This window comes from Phocoena phocoena, chromosome 14 (genome assembly GCF_963924675.1).
Source record: "Phocoena phocoena chromosome 14, mPhoPho1.1, whole genome shotgun sequence".
NCBI classification, from domain to species: Eukaryota; Metazoa; Chordata; class Mammalia; order Artiodactyla; family Phocoenidae; genus Phocoena; species Phocoena phocoena.
Window position 1 is genome coordinate 64575251 of NC_089232.1, and position 16538 is coordinate 64591788.

Genomic DNA, 16538 nt, shown 5'->3' on the forward strand with positions numbered 1-16538 from the left:
AAACAAAGTAAGTTAGAAACTGCCTAATGCAGATATAACAATACTGTATTCTATAACCTAGGGTCCACTATGTTTTGGTAAAATTATATAATGTAAACTCAAATTGTTCATGCAACTTTGAAAAAAGATTAAATCGTATTACTACGTATGGAATTCCACCTATTTTGGTAATATATGTGATATATTTTGTTAATAAAATGAGGAATTAAAGTCAACCAATGAAAAGGTGACAAAAAGATAAATCTATCATTATGTCAGTATTTGGTTAAATGTAAGACAGAAAACTGGGATTCCTTCACTGCATATCACCTAAGGATTTGGTATTATTTAACCAAAATAAAACACTTTGAGAATGATGGGCCACTTACAAATGTACTGAAATTTTTTAATGAGAAAAACTATTAAAAAACTGATAAGTAAAAATTTTAAATTGTCCCAGATGGTAAAATATGTTTTAAAATTTCTGATAAAAATGTTTGCTTTTACTTTGCAAGACATAATTCAGGAGGACCTCAAAGGAAAATGTAGCAATTATGTTTGGAAAATCTATAAAAGAGACTTTTACTTTTAAAATGGATATTTTCTTTTCCTAAAATGTGTACTCAAGAAGCATGTTTATAAATTTCACTGAAGAAAGTATTATATTTTTAATAATGTGACAGATCCACTCCATCAAGTGGCTCTCTTATAAAGGTAGTGTTATGTCACACTGCAGTCAACTACGAAACCAAAGATAGCAAAATTCAAATTTAGAGAAACAGCTTTCTAAAGGAAGCCTATTTAAAGCCTATAACATTTAGAAGGTTCTCACTGCCCCAAATACATTTTACAAAAATATAGTTTCATTGGTTTCATGAAATGTGAACAAACCTACTATTCTCTAATTAGAGTAAATGATTTAACAGTCGATGCAACGTTGGATTACTAAATAAACTGAAAGCCAAGGAGTCAATATTCCTCATAAAAATAAATTAAATTACAGTACATCATGGTCTTGGTTGTCCAATTCTATTGTTAGTTCCATATCTACTTGGTATATTTGTAAAACCAGTCCTGAATCCTTGGGTTGCTCCAATTCCTGGAACTCCAAGTCCTTGATTAAGCATGCTGCTATAAGGTGTGTGTCCATGATTAAGACCCAAACCATAAGGTCTTGTTTGAGTATTAAGAAGAATAACTGGGCTCACGTTTTTTCCAGGGGTGTTAAATGAAAATTCTGGAGGTGGACTACTGGGTTTAGCTGGAGTTGATGTAACAGGGTTGGAATCGTCAGTACCCTTTAAAGGAGGCATTGGGATTATGTGATGATCTGAAAAGTTTAGGACATTGGCTGCAACAGGCCCAGACAGTAAGGCAGGCCTGATCCAATCATCCTTGAAAATCTGAACAGTCAGAGTAGATACTAGTGTGTACAGCCTGTTGGTCACATGAGCAAGAACCATTTGTTCATTTGCATCTCGTCGAATTCTCACATGAACAGATCCAGCCTAAAAGGGACAAAATCATATGAAAGAGACTGCTTAGAATTATACTACTGAAAATTCCATTAGAAATGAACATTTTATTTATGATTTGGTTGTAACATTACTTGGTATTTTCTTTAAAACAAGAGAAAACTTAATGTCTTGATATTCCTTAAAGACTACTTAGTAGTAATTATCAATGTAAAGAGTTAATAAAATAATTTATGACTCTAAATAAAATGTGACTTTTTAAAATATTAAAAAAAGAAATCCATGTAGGAGGAAGGCAGACATGTTGTAACACAAGGCAGAATACAAATGAAGTATATGGAAAATGCACTGAAAGGTCAGAGAATGCAGGTATTAATTCAATTGAGGAAGACTTCAAAAGAAGATGGCATTTGATCTGGGTTGGTGGTCAAATGAAATTTCAAAAGGCAGAGACAGGCATTCTAAGCTGAGGGAATAGCAATTAAAACCCATGGCATGTTTGGGCAAGAATAAGCAATATTATTATATAAAAAGAAGTACAATATTTCAGGGAGCAGAAAAACAATGAAAGAGAGAAAAGACAGGAAGAAAAGGAAGAGGAAAGGAGGAAAGAAATAAGGAAAGGAAGAACAGAAAGAAGAAAGATAGGTCAGGTAATAAAGGTAAAAAGAAAGGCTAGGAGGGGGTTCTAAAAACCATGAGTAAGGAGTTTTAGTTGCAGCAATCAAACAGAAGTAAAATAATTAGTGTTCAGAAAATTACAGTTATGGATAATTGCTAATTAGTTAGGAAATGACTGCAACAGTCTAGGTTAGAAATGAAAAAGGCTGAGATAGGACAGATATAGTGGGACCAGAGAGGGACAGATGGATTCATGATATTCCATGGGTGATCTTAATTCTCAACTGGATATAATGAATGAGGGAGATGAAGTCATCAAAGATGATCTCAAGGTTTTAGCCTAGGTTACTACGATACAGAGCACCAGGCATTACAATGATGGTTATAAGTATGCTTATTAACTTGATAAGATATTCATCATACATTTTGTCTTTAAAAGATAGTAAAATAACAGGTACAACAATGTTCATAGTTTGATTAAAACACACACACAGAAAAATACCAAGAATGATATCACATGATCATCTCAATAGATGAAGAAAAAACATTTGACAAAATTCAACACCATTTATGATAAAAACTCTCGACAAAGTTGGTATACAGGGAACATATATCAAAATAATAAAGGCCATTTATGACAAACACACAGCTAACATCATACTCAATGATGAAAAGCTGAAAGTTTTTCCTCTAAGATCAGGAATAAGACAAGGATGCCCACTCTTGACATTTCTATTTAACATAGTATTAGAAGTCCTAGCCACAACAATCAGAGGAGAATAAGACATAAGATGCATCCAAATTGGGAGGAAAGAAGTAAAATTATCACTATTTGCAGAAGACATGACACTATATATAGAAAACCCTAAAGACTCCACCAAAAAACTATTAGAACTAATAAATGAATTCAGTAAAGTTTCAGGATATAAAACTAATATATAGAAATCTGTTGCATTTCTATATACTAATAATGAACTATCAAAAAGGAAAATCAAGAAAATCCCACTTACAATTGAATCAAAAAGGATAAAATATCTAGGAATAAATTTAACCAAGGAAGGCTTCCCTGGTAGTGCAGTGGTTAAGAACCCACCTGCCAATGCAGGGGACACGGGTTCTAGACCTGGTCCAGGAAGATTCCACATGCTGCAGAGCAACTAAGTCTGTGAGCCACAACTACTGAGCCTGCGCTCTAGAGCCCGCGAGCCACAACTACTGAAGTCCGCAGACCTAGAGCCCATGCTCCACACCAAGAGGAGTCACTGCAATGAGAAGCCCGCGCACCACAACGAAGAGCAGCCCCCCACTCGCCACAACTAGAGAAAGCCCGCGTGCAGCAACGAAGACCCAATGCAGCCAAAATAAATAAAATAAAGTTAATTAATTAAGAAAAAAAATTTAACCAAGGAGGTAAAAGACCCATACTCTATAAGGCACCAATGAAAGAAACTAAAGATGATACCAATAAATGGAAAGATAGTTTGTGTTCATGGACTGGATGAATTAATATTGTTAAAATGTCCATACTACACAAAGCAATCTACAGATTCAATGCAACCCTATCAAAATACCCATGGCATTTTTCACAGAACTAGAACAAGTAATCCCAAAATTTATGTGGAACCACAAAAGACCCCAAATAGACAAAGCAATCTTGAGAAGGAAGAACAAAGGTATTATGCTCCCTGACTTCAAATTATACTATAAAAGTTACAGTAATCAAAACAGTATAGTACTGGCACAAAAACAAGACACATAGATCAATGGAACAGAACAGAGAGTCCGGAAATAAACCCACACACATATGGGCAATTAATCGACAACAAAGGAGGTAGAAAACACAATGGGGAAAAGACAGTCCCTTCAATAAGTGGTGCTGGGAAAACTGGACAGTTACATACAAAAGAATGAAACTAGAACATCTTCTCATACCATATACACAAATAAACTTAAAACAGATCAAAGACTTAAATTTAACACCTGAAACCATAAAACTCCTAGAAGAAAACACAGGCAGTAAGGTCTTTAACATCAGTCTTCTCAGTATTTTTCTGATCTGCCTCCTCAGGCAAGGGCCACAGATGCAAAAATAAACAAACGGGACCTAATCAAACTAGAAAGCTTTTGCACAGTGAAGGAAACCATCAATAAAATGAAAAGGCAACCTAGTGAGTGGGAGAAGACATGTGCAAATGATGTCTGATAAGGACATAAAGAACTCATACAATTCAACATCAAAAATAAAAAAACCCAATTAAAAAATGGCCTTGGGGGACTTCCCTGGTGGTCCAATGGTTAAGACTCCGTGCTTCTACTGCAGGGGGCACAGGTTCGATCCCTGATGGGGGAACTAAGATCCCACATGCCGCATGGTGTGACCAGGAAAAAAAAAAGGGCTTGGGATTAACAAAAACACACTACTATATATAAAACAGATAACCAACAAGCACCTACTGTATAGCCCAGGGAACTCTGCTCAATATTCTGTAATAACCTATATGGGTAAAGAATCTGAAAAAGAATGAACGTATGTATATGTATAACTAAATCAATTTGCTGTACACCTGAAACTAACACAACATTGTAAATGAACTACACTCCAATTAAAAAAAAAAGTGGGGGTGCAGGCAGAGGACCTGAACAGGCATTTTTCCAAAGAAGACGTACAAAAGGCCAACAGGAACATGAAAGGACGCTCAACATCACTCATCATCAGGGAAATGCAAATCAAAATCACAATGAGATTTCACCTCATACTTATCAAAATGGCTACTGTCAAAAAGATAAAAAATAACAAGTGTTGGCAAAGATATGGAGAAAAGGGAACCACAGTACATCACTGGTGAGAATGTAAAGTGTTACAGTCACTATGGAAAACTGTACAGAGGTTCCTCAAAAATTAAAAACGAAAGTATCATACAATCCAACAATTCCACTCCTGGGTATTTATCTGAAGAAAATGAAAACACTAATTCAAAAAGATAAATGCACCCCAATGTTCATAGTGGCATTATTTACAATACCAAGATATGGAAGCAACTGAAGTGCCCACTGACAAATAAATGGATACAGACATGGTATACATGTAGAGTGGAATATTACGCAGCCATAAAAAAGAATGAAATCTTGCCATTTGCAACAACTTGGATGGACCTGAAGGGTATTATGCTTAGTGAAATAAGTCAGATGGAGAAAGACAAATCCTGTATGTTTCCACTTATATGTGGAATCAAAAAAACAAAACAAATGAAGAAACAGAATAAAACAAAAATAGACTCACAGATACAGAGAACTAATGGTTACCAGAGGAGAGAGCGGTGAGGGAAGGGGCAAAATAGGTGAAGGGTTATTAACAGATACAAACTAACAGTTATAAAATAAGTGTAAGACACAGGGATGTAATGTACAACACAGGGAATACAGTCAATATTTTATAATTTAGTATGGTGTATAATCTATAAAAATATCAAATCACTATGTTGGGGGGAAAAAAGAATGACAGCACTTATCTCTAGATGGTAGAATTATTAAGGATTTTTGTTCTTTTTGACTTAAGTTCTAATTTTTCTAACAATGGGGTATATTTGTATAATAAAAACTTAAATAAAAATACGTACTAAAAAAACAAGCAACAGACAGAACAAAAATATATAGTAAATAAAATATATAGCAGACATTGTTGATTTTTAGATAAACTCAGATTTCAAAAAAAGAAAAAACTATAAGAGCACCTAAATTAGCAAAATAGTTGGCTTAGTTACAATGGGTCTAAATCTATGGCTTGAGCACTAGTAAGAGCGTTATTGCTAATCATGAGATAAAGAAAATATCTTACTGCTTGAATTTGACTTCCATTTTTATTACTTTTAGGTAAGAAAAGCCATGTCTACAAATCGAGTCATCTTTGATTTCTCCCTTTCCTTTGCCACTGTGAGATGGTAATCTCAGTTTTCACTACACAAAATTATAAAAGATACTGTATCTCCTCTTTCAGTCTGATATGGAAGTCAAAGCAATTAAAATAAGTGAAAACCATTTCCAAGTATGAGCTTGAACAGTGTCCTATGATAATGGTGTTTGCATTAATCTATGGCTTTTGTGACAATTATTCCCGGCAGCCCAAAAACTTGTTTTATTAATTTCCTTGGTCTTAATTAGGCATCACATTGGTGTAGCTGTTGGATGGCCAAGTTCTGAACAGCAGAGATGATTGTGTTTATAAGCCACCCAGCTAAATAAACACTTGTCTACTAGTTTGTTACTATCAATACAATTAAAAGAATGATTAAAAGTGAACTGTAAGGGGGCTTTCCCTGGTGGCACAGTGGTTAGGATTCCACACTTCCAATGCAGGGAGGGCCTGTGTTCAATCCCTGGTCAGGGAACTAGATCCCACGTGTGTGCTGCAACTAAGGAGCTCACGAGCCAAACTAAGGAGCTTGCTTGCCTCAACTAAGACCTGGCACAACCAAATAAATAAAATAAATTTAAAAATATTTTTTAAAAAAAAGTGAACTGCAAGGGACTTCCCTGGTGGCGCAGTGGTTAAGAATCCACCTGCCAATGCAGGGGACACAGGTTCGATCCTTGGTCTAGGAAGATCCCACATGCCACAGAGCAACTAAGCCCATGTGCCACAACTACTGAGCCTGCACGCTAGAGCTCGCTACCTGCAACTACTGAACCCACGTTCTGCAACTACTGAAGCCCACGTGCTCTAGGGCCTTCGAGCTGCAACTACTGAGCCCATGTGCCACAACTACTAAAGCCCCCACACCTACAGCCCATGCTCTGCAACAAGAGAAGCCCCCACTTGCCGCAACTAGAGAAAGCCTGCACGCAGCAACGAAGACCCAATGCAGCCAAAAAATAAATTAATTAATTAAAAAAAATCTTTTAGGTATAGAAACAAAAAGATCAAGTCACATATAAAGGTGAAAAAAAAATCAGACTATGTATGATCAGGCTTTATCACCATAATGCTTTATGCCAGAGGAAAATGGAGTAATATATTTAAGAAACTCAAGGAAATAAAATATGTGCTCAGGATTTTATATCCGGCTAAACGATTTTCAAGTATAATGTTCACAACTGTTTTCAACATTCAAAAATTTAGGGAATATGGTTCCCAAGGGCCTTTCCTGAAGAATTTACTAGAGAATGAGTTTTAGATATCCAAAAGACTAGAGAGGGGAAGAGAAGGAAAAGGAAGAGATGAAGCAGCCATTTTTTGCTAAAAGAGTATAAGCCTGAAACTAAAGACTGCAAAGTAGTGATATCATTGAGCTGTTGGACCAACCCTAATCTGCCTAACTCTGAAATCTGTGTTATGCTACAAAAGTCAAATCCTATTTTCTTTTTAAAAATGATATTGTAGAAGAGTAGTATTTAATAACATGGAAAACTGTTCATTATATATTAAGTGAAAAGAGCAGATTATAAAACAGCATGACCTCATTTTCTAAAGAGAATAAGTATACAAGTATTAATACCAAAACATCAATAGGATTATGGTTGTTTAAATTTTTTTTTCTGGGTACTTTCCTGTATTTTCTTCATCATTCCTGACACAGGAATAAAATCATGCCATAACAAAATCTCTTTGGTAATGAGGTCTAAATTGGACTAGAAAACACGGAATTTTATGCTGAAGCAGCTGTTATTATAACTCTTTAACAAATTCAGCAAAAATATCCAAAATAAGAACGGTAATAAAAAAGAAAATAATTGCACATTTTACTTCTGCAACATTTTTGTATTTAGCTATGTATGACTATGGATTTTTCTTTTTTGGACAGCCCAGTATTGAGATCATTTAGTTTGAAAGGAAAAAAATGAAAGAAGAAAAACAATTCTCAGTTAGGTTACTAAATCCATCTACATTTTTTACTTTATTGAACAGAAATGGGAATCAAAGGATCTACAAAAATTTTAAAGAAATACTTTTTTCAGTTTTAAAAAGTATAAACTAAGTTTATAAACTTTGTTTTATAACTATGTTTTAAACTATGTTTAAACTAAAGTAATATATAGAAAGCATACCAATGAGCCAAAACCTAGGGTCCAAAAATGCTCATTTCGGACTTCCAAAACTCCATCCAACGTAGATACCTAATCAAAAACACAGAAATAGGGCTTTTGTATTTGACATAACCAACACAGTTCAGTCACATTATGGGTTTGCTGTAAGCCTAGAAATGACATGGCCAAACGCTGCCTGAAGACACTTACTAGCCAAGAGAAGTCCCAGACCATTCACTCCAGATACCATTTCTGCTTGTTCAATACTAAGCCAGGGCCTTCTTTTCCAGTTTATTCTCTGCACCAATCCCTCAAGAATCAGGTCTTCACTTTCCTCATTCACACCTTGTTCAACAGTGTGTAGTTCTTTTCACCTTATTAGTATAGTATATATTTATATTCAGCACTTGTGGTATCAGAATTTTTTTGTCTTCTCAATCATTCCTTTCTCCGGATTCCCTTTTAACAAATTTCTGTACAATACAGGATGTTATTTGGATGTGGGCCAAAAGGAAATTCCAAGGCCAGATATACAGTGTGTGGCCCATTGATTCAGTGGCACAGACCCCACTACGTGAAGCAAGTGGCCAGCTATATTGATCAAAGTGGCCGCTGTGATACTGACAACCAATAGTTTAAAACACTCTCAACATTCAAATAATTTGATTATCTTATTCCTTCATTAGTTAACAGTTGGAATTTTGTAACAATACAAAATCTAAACCTACAGATCAAGATATTAGGTGCTGAAGCAATCACCATGTAAAGGTGGCCTCTGACTTAATCAAAATCCTAGGTTTGAATACAAAATCATAAAAATCACAGCATTTATATAGCAAATAGTGGGGCCTTTAGACCATTACCGTCTACATTTATTGGGCTGGCCAAAAAGGTCGTTCCGGTTTTTCATAACATCTTATGGAAAAATTCAAATGAACTTTCTGGCCAACCCAATATTTCAAGTGAATCTGGCTTCCAGACTGTGCAATTCGTCAAATTGTTCTATTTTTGTCACTATGTTATGTCTCCTACTATATCATTGTAAAGAACAAAAACTTCCCTAAAATAAAATTCTAGAAAGAGTTGAAATTATTTGTACCCACTCTTTGCATTCTCTAATTATAAATTAAAATGATTTTACTTATTATTCCATCTTACCTCTCTGATAAGTTTATCCAACTGACCAATAACATGGGGTGGTGTTGTCTGGGGAAAAAAATAAAATAAAATATGAATCTAGAGAGAGAAAAAACTTTTGCAACAGTAGTCCTGACACTAAAAAAATTGGGTTTTACACCAGCCTTTGCTTTGTTTCACATGTGCCGTATCATGATTTAGGGAAGAAAGGCTTTAATTGACCCACTAATAAAGCAGCATCAGAAATCAGCCCATGCTTATTTCTTATATTGCAAAAAAGCTGCTATCTCTAGAACCAAATAATCAATAAAAAAATCTTTAAGAAAGTAAAATTTTGTATAAGGCATAGCACTATAAAACTAATCTAATTGTTATTACTGCTTCTGGAGAGGGAGATACAACCCGTAAGTTTTAGAAAAGGCATGAGGGAAAGACAGAAGGAAAAGCAGTGCTTACACATTCATCTAGTCCTGGGAAACTACCTTTCTATTCAGGTGCTTGTCTACAGGTGTTCCTATTGTTTCAATAAGTAGTGATTTCGCATTTTAAATTTAAAAGTCTCACTAATTCAAGAATAGAAAATAAGAAAACAATCATAACCAGATTATACGATAGCCAAAGCACATTTATTAGGGGAAAATGAATATATAAAGAAGATTTTAAGTAATATTGTTTTCACTTGAAACATTATTAGAGGCAAAATATTTTCATTTATGCTTTTGCCTTACAACTACATGAAGATCTGTGCCTATTTTGTGCATCAATAGTACTTCATCTGGTTTTTTTTTTTTTTTTTTGCGGTACGCGGGCCTCTCACTGTTGTGGCCTCTCCCGTTGCGGAGCACAGGCTCCAGATGCGCAGGCTCAGCGGCCATGGCTCACGGGCCCAGCTGCACGTGATCGGGGCACGAACCCGTGTCTCCTGCATCGGCAGGCAGACTCTCAACCACTGTGCCACCAGGGAAGCCCTGGTTCTTTTTTTTAAAAATAAATTTATTTATTTATTTTTGGCTGAGCTGGGTCTTTGTTGCTGCGTGTGGGCTTTCTCTAGTTGCAGTGAGCGGGAGATACTCTTCATTTTGGTGCGAGGGCTTCTTACTGCGGTGGCTTTCCTTGTTGCAGAGCACAGGCTCTAGAGTGCAGGCTCGATAGTTGTGGGGCACAGGCTTAGCTGCTCCGCGGCATGTGGGATCTTCCCGGACCAGGGCTCGAACCCATGTCCCCTGCATTGGCAGGCGAATTCTTAACCACTGCGCCACCAGGGAAATACCATCTGGTTCTTACTATTAAAATTTCAGAGATTATTGTTTGGCTTCCTTTCCAACAGTGCCCTCCAGTAGCTAAAAATTTCATCATCTGGTAGAAGAACCCATATTGTTTTATAATCAGGTAAAAGAACATAGCTAATTTTAAGCATGCATATTGAAAGAAGAGCCTTACCTGGAGTAGTACTTTCCCGCTGTACACACTCATGGGATACATAGTGCCAAATGTCATCAGAGCAATGGCTATGGCTGATGCAGTATCTACAGCAAAATAATTACTGAAAAGAAAAAACAATTCTAAATCTTAAATGTATGCTTCACTGGGCTTTTTACAATTTAATCTACCAAACTTTAATTATCTAAAGCAACAGGACTGTTTTACCACAGCTGGCCACTACTGGCAATGAGAGCATCTCAAAGGAAAATAAAAGGTTTTCAGAATCCTTTCTTGCCAAAGTTTAGGGGGAAATAACTAATATTTATGTTAATTAGTGTGACGAGAGATGATGAAGAAAAATAATATGAGCATTTCCCCACAATGTATTTTCAATCTACTTGTCAACTATAAATATTTCATATATATTTATTTGCTGCAACAAATAAAAACCTTTAACTAGTAATTTCTGATACAGGAAGACCAATAGAATTCATCAGTGATTCTATCAATTTTGCTGTAAACAATAACTCCAATAATTACTATTAAAATTTTTCAAATTCCCCAGGAATTTCACAAGGTAAGATTCTCTAGGAATTTGCTATAGCAACATTGTGACTGAAGTGCAACATCTCATCAGTAGTTCACTGTTCTATTAACAAGACAGACCAAAATGCCAATGGTTACAAAGCTGATCATGTACTCTTTTTCACTTTTTCCCATATGTTGGGAATAGAAACATGAGTAAAGACATAGATCCTGCCTTTGAAATGGCAGGAAACATACATGTGAAAAATATAATAAAGGACTTTGGGTACAAAGGAGAAGTCCTACAGGGTATCATGGATGCACAAAGGAGTGAGTGGCAAGCCTACTGGGGTAGGGATAACGCAGAAACGCTAAATATAAAAAGAGGTGACAGGGGTTTCCCTGGTGGTCCAGTGGTTAAGACTCCGCGCTTCCACTGAGGGGCGCTCAGGATCGATCCCTGGTCGGGGACGTTCCAGCAGCAAAAAAAAGAAAAAAAAAAAGAGGTGACATTTGAGCTGAGCCTTCAAGATGAGCAAGATGATGCGAGCAAGATACTGTAGACAGTGAAAGCAGCATGTGCAAGGGCATGAAAACCCTGATGCAGCAATGAAACTATCAACAGTTAAGTATATATAGATAGACGGATGGCTAGTAAGGTTGGTAGAAGCTTCACTGTGTTAACAACTTTTAATTATTTTAAGTACCCAGAAGAGAATTTTGAAACAGGAAAACATTATGTTCCGATTTGTAACTTTTAATGATCACATCAGTAGCGAAATAGCAGATAACTAAAGATGTGTGAGAATAAAAATTATAAGATCAGAAGACTATTCTAATTAGGCCAAGGAAATGATCACAAAGGCCTCAATTTAGGAAAAAGAATGGGAAGAAGGGTAAGATAATATTAAAAAGAAAGATTAAACAAGAGTAGGTGACAAGACTATTGTTTACAACAGCCAAGACATGGAAACAACTTACGTTTCTGTTGACAGATAAATGGATAAAGAAAATGTGGCATACACATACATAAATATATACACAATGGAATATTAGTCAGCCATAAGAAGGAAATCCTGCCATTTGTGACATGGATGGACCTTGAGGGCATTATACTAAGTGAAATAAGCCAGACATAAAAGGACAAATATGTATAATTTCATTTATATGAAGTACTTAGAGTAGTCAGATTCACAGAGACAGAAAGTAGGATAGTGGTTGCCAGGGGCTGGGGGGAGGCACAATGGGTAGTAATTATTTAATGGGTACAGTTTCAGTTAGGGAAGATGAAAAAGTTCTGGAGGTGGATCGTGATGATGATTGCACAACAAAGTGAATGCACTAAATGCCTGTGCAAGTACTGAACTGTATGCTTGGAAATGGTTAAAATAGTAAATTTTATTTTATGTATGTTTTAACACAATTTAAAAGCAGAATACAAAGGAACAGACTGTAGTAGCATTCACTGAGACACAAAGTACAAGAAAAAGCAGTTTTGGGGATGGGGGGAAATAGGTTCAGTTGAGGTGGACATGAACAGAAGATATGCTTTTTGGAATTCAGTAGAGATCTGGGCTAGAAATAAAAATGTAGGAATCACATAGAGGTAGTAAATAAAAACATAATTGTATGTGATATGCTAGGAGAGTATGCAAAACGGCAGGGAGTCACCGAATCACGTCATAAAATTAAGCTTAAGGCTGCTAAAGTCTCTTTCCTAATAGACTTGCTTTTTCTAAAGTTGATTCACATCTACTTCCTGTCTTCCCTCGCTCAGCAACAGTCACTGTGATCCATCTCTCTTTTACCCTCTTCTCAGTCTCACTCATCAGGTCAGCAGCAAGGAATTTAAACAGTTTTCCAGCCTGCATTATAGACTGTGGTGAAAATTTCTTATTGAATCCAACCCCCATAATTTTTCAGATGAAGACACTTGAGGACAAGACTTGACCAAAGTTGCACAGATCACAAGCAAACATACTATAAGCTTAATCCCTAGCCATCCTACTGATGCCCCAGGAATCGAAACACACTTGATAGCAATAAAAATACTTACTTAATTTCAATTAGCATATAAGTAATACAAAGAGCAAATGCTCCAGCAAGATCAATCAAAACAAATGGATTCATTCGGGGAAGGAAGATACTGCTAAGTCCTGGAATAATTCCACACAAGCTATGAAAAAACAAATAAAAAGAGTATTCATTAGTAGAACTTACGTAATACTGATGAAAGTCATATAAAAGATGACTTGTATTTTAGTATATCTTTTAAAGAAAGCAAAGAGAATTTGGGAACAAAACTCTCACTCATAAAGGTCTCTTTTCTATCACCAATTAAAAAGTAAGAAAAAGTAAAGGGAGAATAAGAATCTGATCTGTGAGATTCACGTAGTAACCTCAGCAATAATAATGCTGAGACAGATGCATTTCTTGGGCATTCCTTCAACGTTATGTGTATCATGAAATCCCATAACATCTTACCTTCGACTAAGATCTGCAACATGCTCTTGAAGCCAACTCGTACTAGCAGCTTTAAAAAGAAAATACTTAAATTATGTATATAGAATAAACCATTACCAGAAATACTTGATTCTTAAATTTAAAAAATAAGTTTGGTCATGACTGTATAACATTACAAAAGATCACGTTATTCCTCAAATCTAGAACTTTTTTCTCTTTTATGCCTTTAGGATACTAAATGAAAAGCAGTTTCAACTGCAATATACAGCTGACCTGAAGGAATAAGTGAACTTAACGTATTTCATTGCCACTATTAATTTGAAGTTTTAAAGGCTTATTACAGTGTAAAGCGAAGCTTCCTAACCAGTGGGCTGAGAATGGGTTGCAGGTACACCGATTACTAACTCGCTCAGCTCTCAGAAAGGCCAGGTGGGAATCTGGCTACATGCAGACGCCTGTCAGTTACTGTCCCTGGACAAGTAGCCTCCAGGCTCAAGCATCCTCTTACACTTATCCCAGGGTGCTACAGAAATTCTCATTTTTTAATGTGTACCATGATGTAAAAAAGATCGACAAGCCATATAAAAAGTAGCCTGGTAGAGCAGTTTAAGAGCAGACTCTGATGCCAGAATACCTGGCTTCAACCCCAGCTCTGCCCTTAACTAGATGTGTAGCCTGAGACAAGTGACAATCTCTCAGGGCCTCAGTGTAAAATGGGGATAATATCAATAAAATGATTTACCTATGGTTATAGGAAGAATTAAACGGGTTCTATGTAAAGCGTTTATCACAGTGCGTGGCAGATAGAAAGTGCTCAATATTATTTTCCACTTAAATTTCAACTAATGTTGTACAATAAATGTTGATGTTTCTGTGAACTTTCATTTCCAGCTAATAAAAATACAAACTAGATGATCTTTCTAGAAATAAATTTGGCAATATACATCAAAGACTTAAAAAAAGTGTATTTTTTTTTTTTTTTTTGCGGTACATGGGCCTCTCACTGTTGTGGCCTCTCCCGTTGCGGAGCACAGGCTCCGGACGCGCAGGCTCAGCGGCCATGGCTCACGGGCCCAGCCGCTCCGCGGCATGTGGGATCTTCCCAGACCAGGGCACGAACCCGTGTCCCCTGCATCGGCAGGCGGACTCTCAACCACTGCACCACCAGGGAAGCCCAAAATAGTGTGTTTTTAACCCATTTATAATTTCTTCTTTGGGAAGAAGAAGTGGAAATGCATACAAGAAATCTGGTACAAAAAAGGGTGGGGCTGCCCTGGTGGTTGAGAGTCCGCCTGCCGATGCAGGGGACACAGGTTCGTGCCCTGGTCCGGGAAGATCCCACATGCCGCGGAGCGGCTGGGCCCGTGAGCCATGGCCGCTGAGCCTGCGCGTCCGGAGCCTGTGCTCCGCAACGGGAGAGGCCACAACAGTGAGAGGCCCATGTACCACAAACAAAAAAACCAACAAAAAAGGGTGGTTATAGCATTATTTGTAAAAGGTTATATATTATTCTATGTAACAATAGACTGTTTAAAAATATTCATGACAAAATATTATGCAAGCCTTAAAAAATCATTTTTTCAAAGAGTATTTAATGACAGGCAATACTCAAGACATAATGTTAACTGTAAAAAGCTAAACATAAAATTGTTAATTGATACAATTCTAAATATGTAAAAAATATATATACATGTGCATAGAAAAAAAATTAAAGGAACAAAATAGAAATGTTAACAGATGTTGTCTCTGGGTCATGAGATTATCAATACTGTTTCCTTCTTGTATCTTTCTGATCTTCACAGAGAGATACAGTTTCTAAACCTCTGTACCTTCTTAGAATTTCTAGAATGAGCATTATACTATTCTAATAAAGTTTTTTCTAAAAAATTCTGGTCATCACAAATATCATTATTTAATTTTCTAGTTCATGCAGTAATTCTTAAACTCTAACTCATACAAATACAACTCATACTTTGTAACACTCAGGAAGTTGTTTAAACCTGAATGGGTATTTCAGAAAGCTTTCTTCCCTTGGTTATCTTGGTATTCAAGTCAGTGAGACCTAAAAAGACCCTCACCTATTTTTGCTTCAAAGTACAGGTGTGTGGGTCTGTGTACACAGCCCACTTTTGTTTTTACCTCACTTCTCCATCCATCAGTGGTTAACCCTTTGTAGGTTAGTGGGATTCCAAAACATTGAAATTATTGAAAAATGCCAATAATTTAGACCACTGGAGTGAAAAGTCTATCTGAATTTTTAAAGACTTGAAAATAAAAGAATATATCAAAAGGAATAAAGTTTTGCTACTTTCAAATATATGCCTACCCACCATTGCCCAAGAGAAGTTCCTGGGAACTTATCTAATTAACAAAATACAATTATTTGCAATGAGCATAGCAACTAGTCTATGTACACTGATGTTTCTGAAATGCTTGCGATAAAAAAAAAATGCTTGCAATAAACTTTTCTTAGGTAGGTTATACATGTAAAATCTCATTCATGTTATTTGGTAAATGTAATTTTTTACTGCATGTAATTCAATACATAAGTCAGTTTTGCCTGTTTTTAAGTAATATGTTATTTTAAAGCTTGTAATAATTAGATTCCGTTTCATAATTTTTTGCTCAGAGAAAGACTTTAGAACCTTTGGGGTAGTCCCCTCTTCTCTTCAGGATATACTTTCTCATTGATCTATGAATTAATGAAACAAACAAAAGACCTGTTTTTATGAGAGATTAATTGGTTTTTTATTAATGGTAAATAAAAACATACCTTCAGAGACATAAGCAAAAGGTTTATTCCGAATAGAAAGCATTGTGAACAGGTTGAAAGAAAGAGCCACAAAAGTACCAACTAATAATCTTCCCCTGAAAAAAACAACATTCATGATTATT

At 36.0% G+C, this 16538-nt stretch overlaps 1 protein-coding gene across 2 annotated transcripts in view; it reads right to left on the bottom strand.

The window, feature by feature from the left end:
* Nucleotides 1-618: 618 nt before the first annotated feature.
* SLC30A6 (solute carrier family 30 member 6) overlaps nt 619-16538 on the bottom strand; it is a 35314-nt gene continuing 19394 nt past the window's right edge. The window contains exons 8-14 of one of the 2 annotated variants that reach the window (XM_065890983.1): nt 16417-16511; nt 13665-13713; nt 13237-13356; nt 10674-10776; nt 9255-9302; nt 8118-8186; nt 619-1487 (exon numbers count right to left, since the gene is read on the bottom strand). In XM_065890983.1, coding sequence (XP_065747055.1) covers nt 987-1487; nt 8118-8186; nt 9255-9302; nt 10674-10776; nt 13237-13356; nt 13665-13713; nt 16417-16511 — 985 coding nt within the window. In that variant the 3' untranslated portion in view covers nt 619-986. The remainder of the gene's footprint in view (nt 1488-8117; nt 8187-9254; nt 9303-10673; nt 10777-13236; nt 13357-13664; nt 13714-16416; nt 16512-16538) is intronic. The other variant, XM_065890984.1, reaches the window with a different exon arrangement.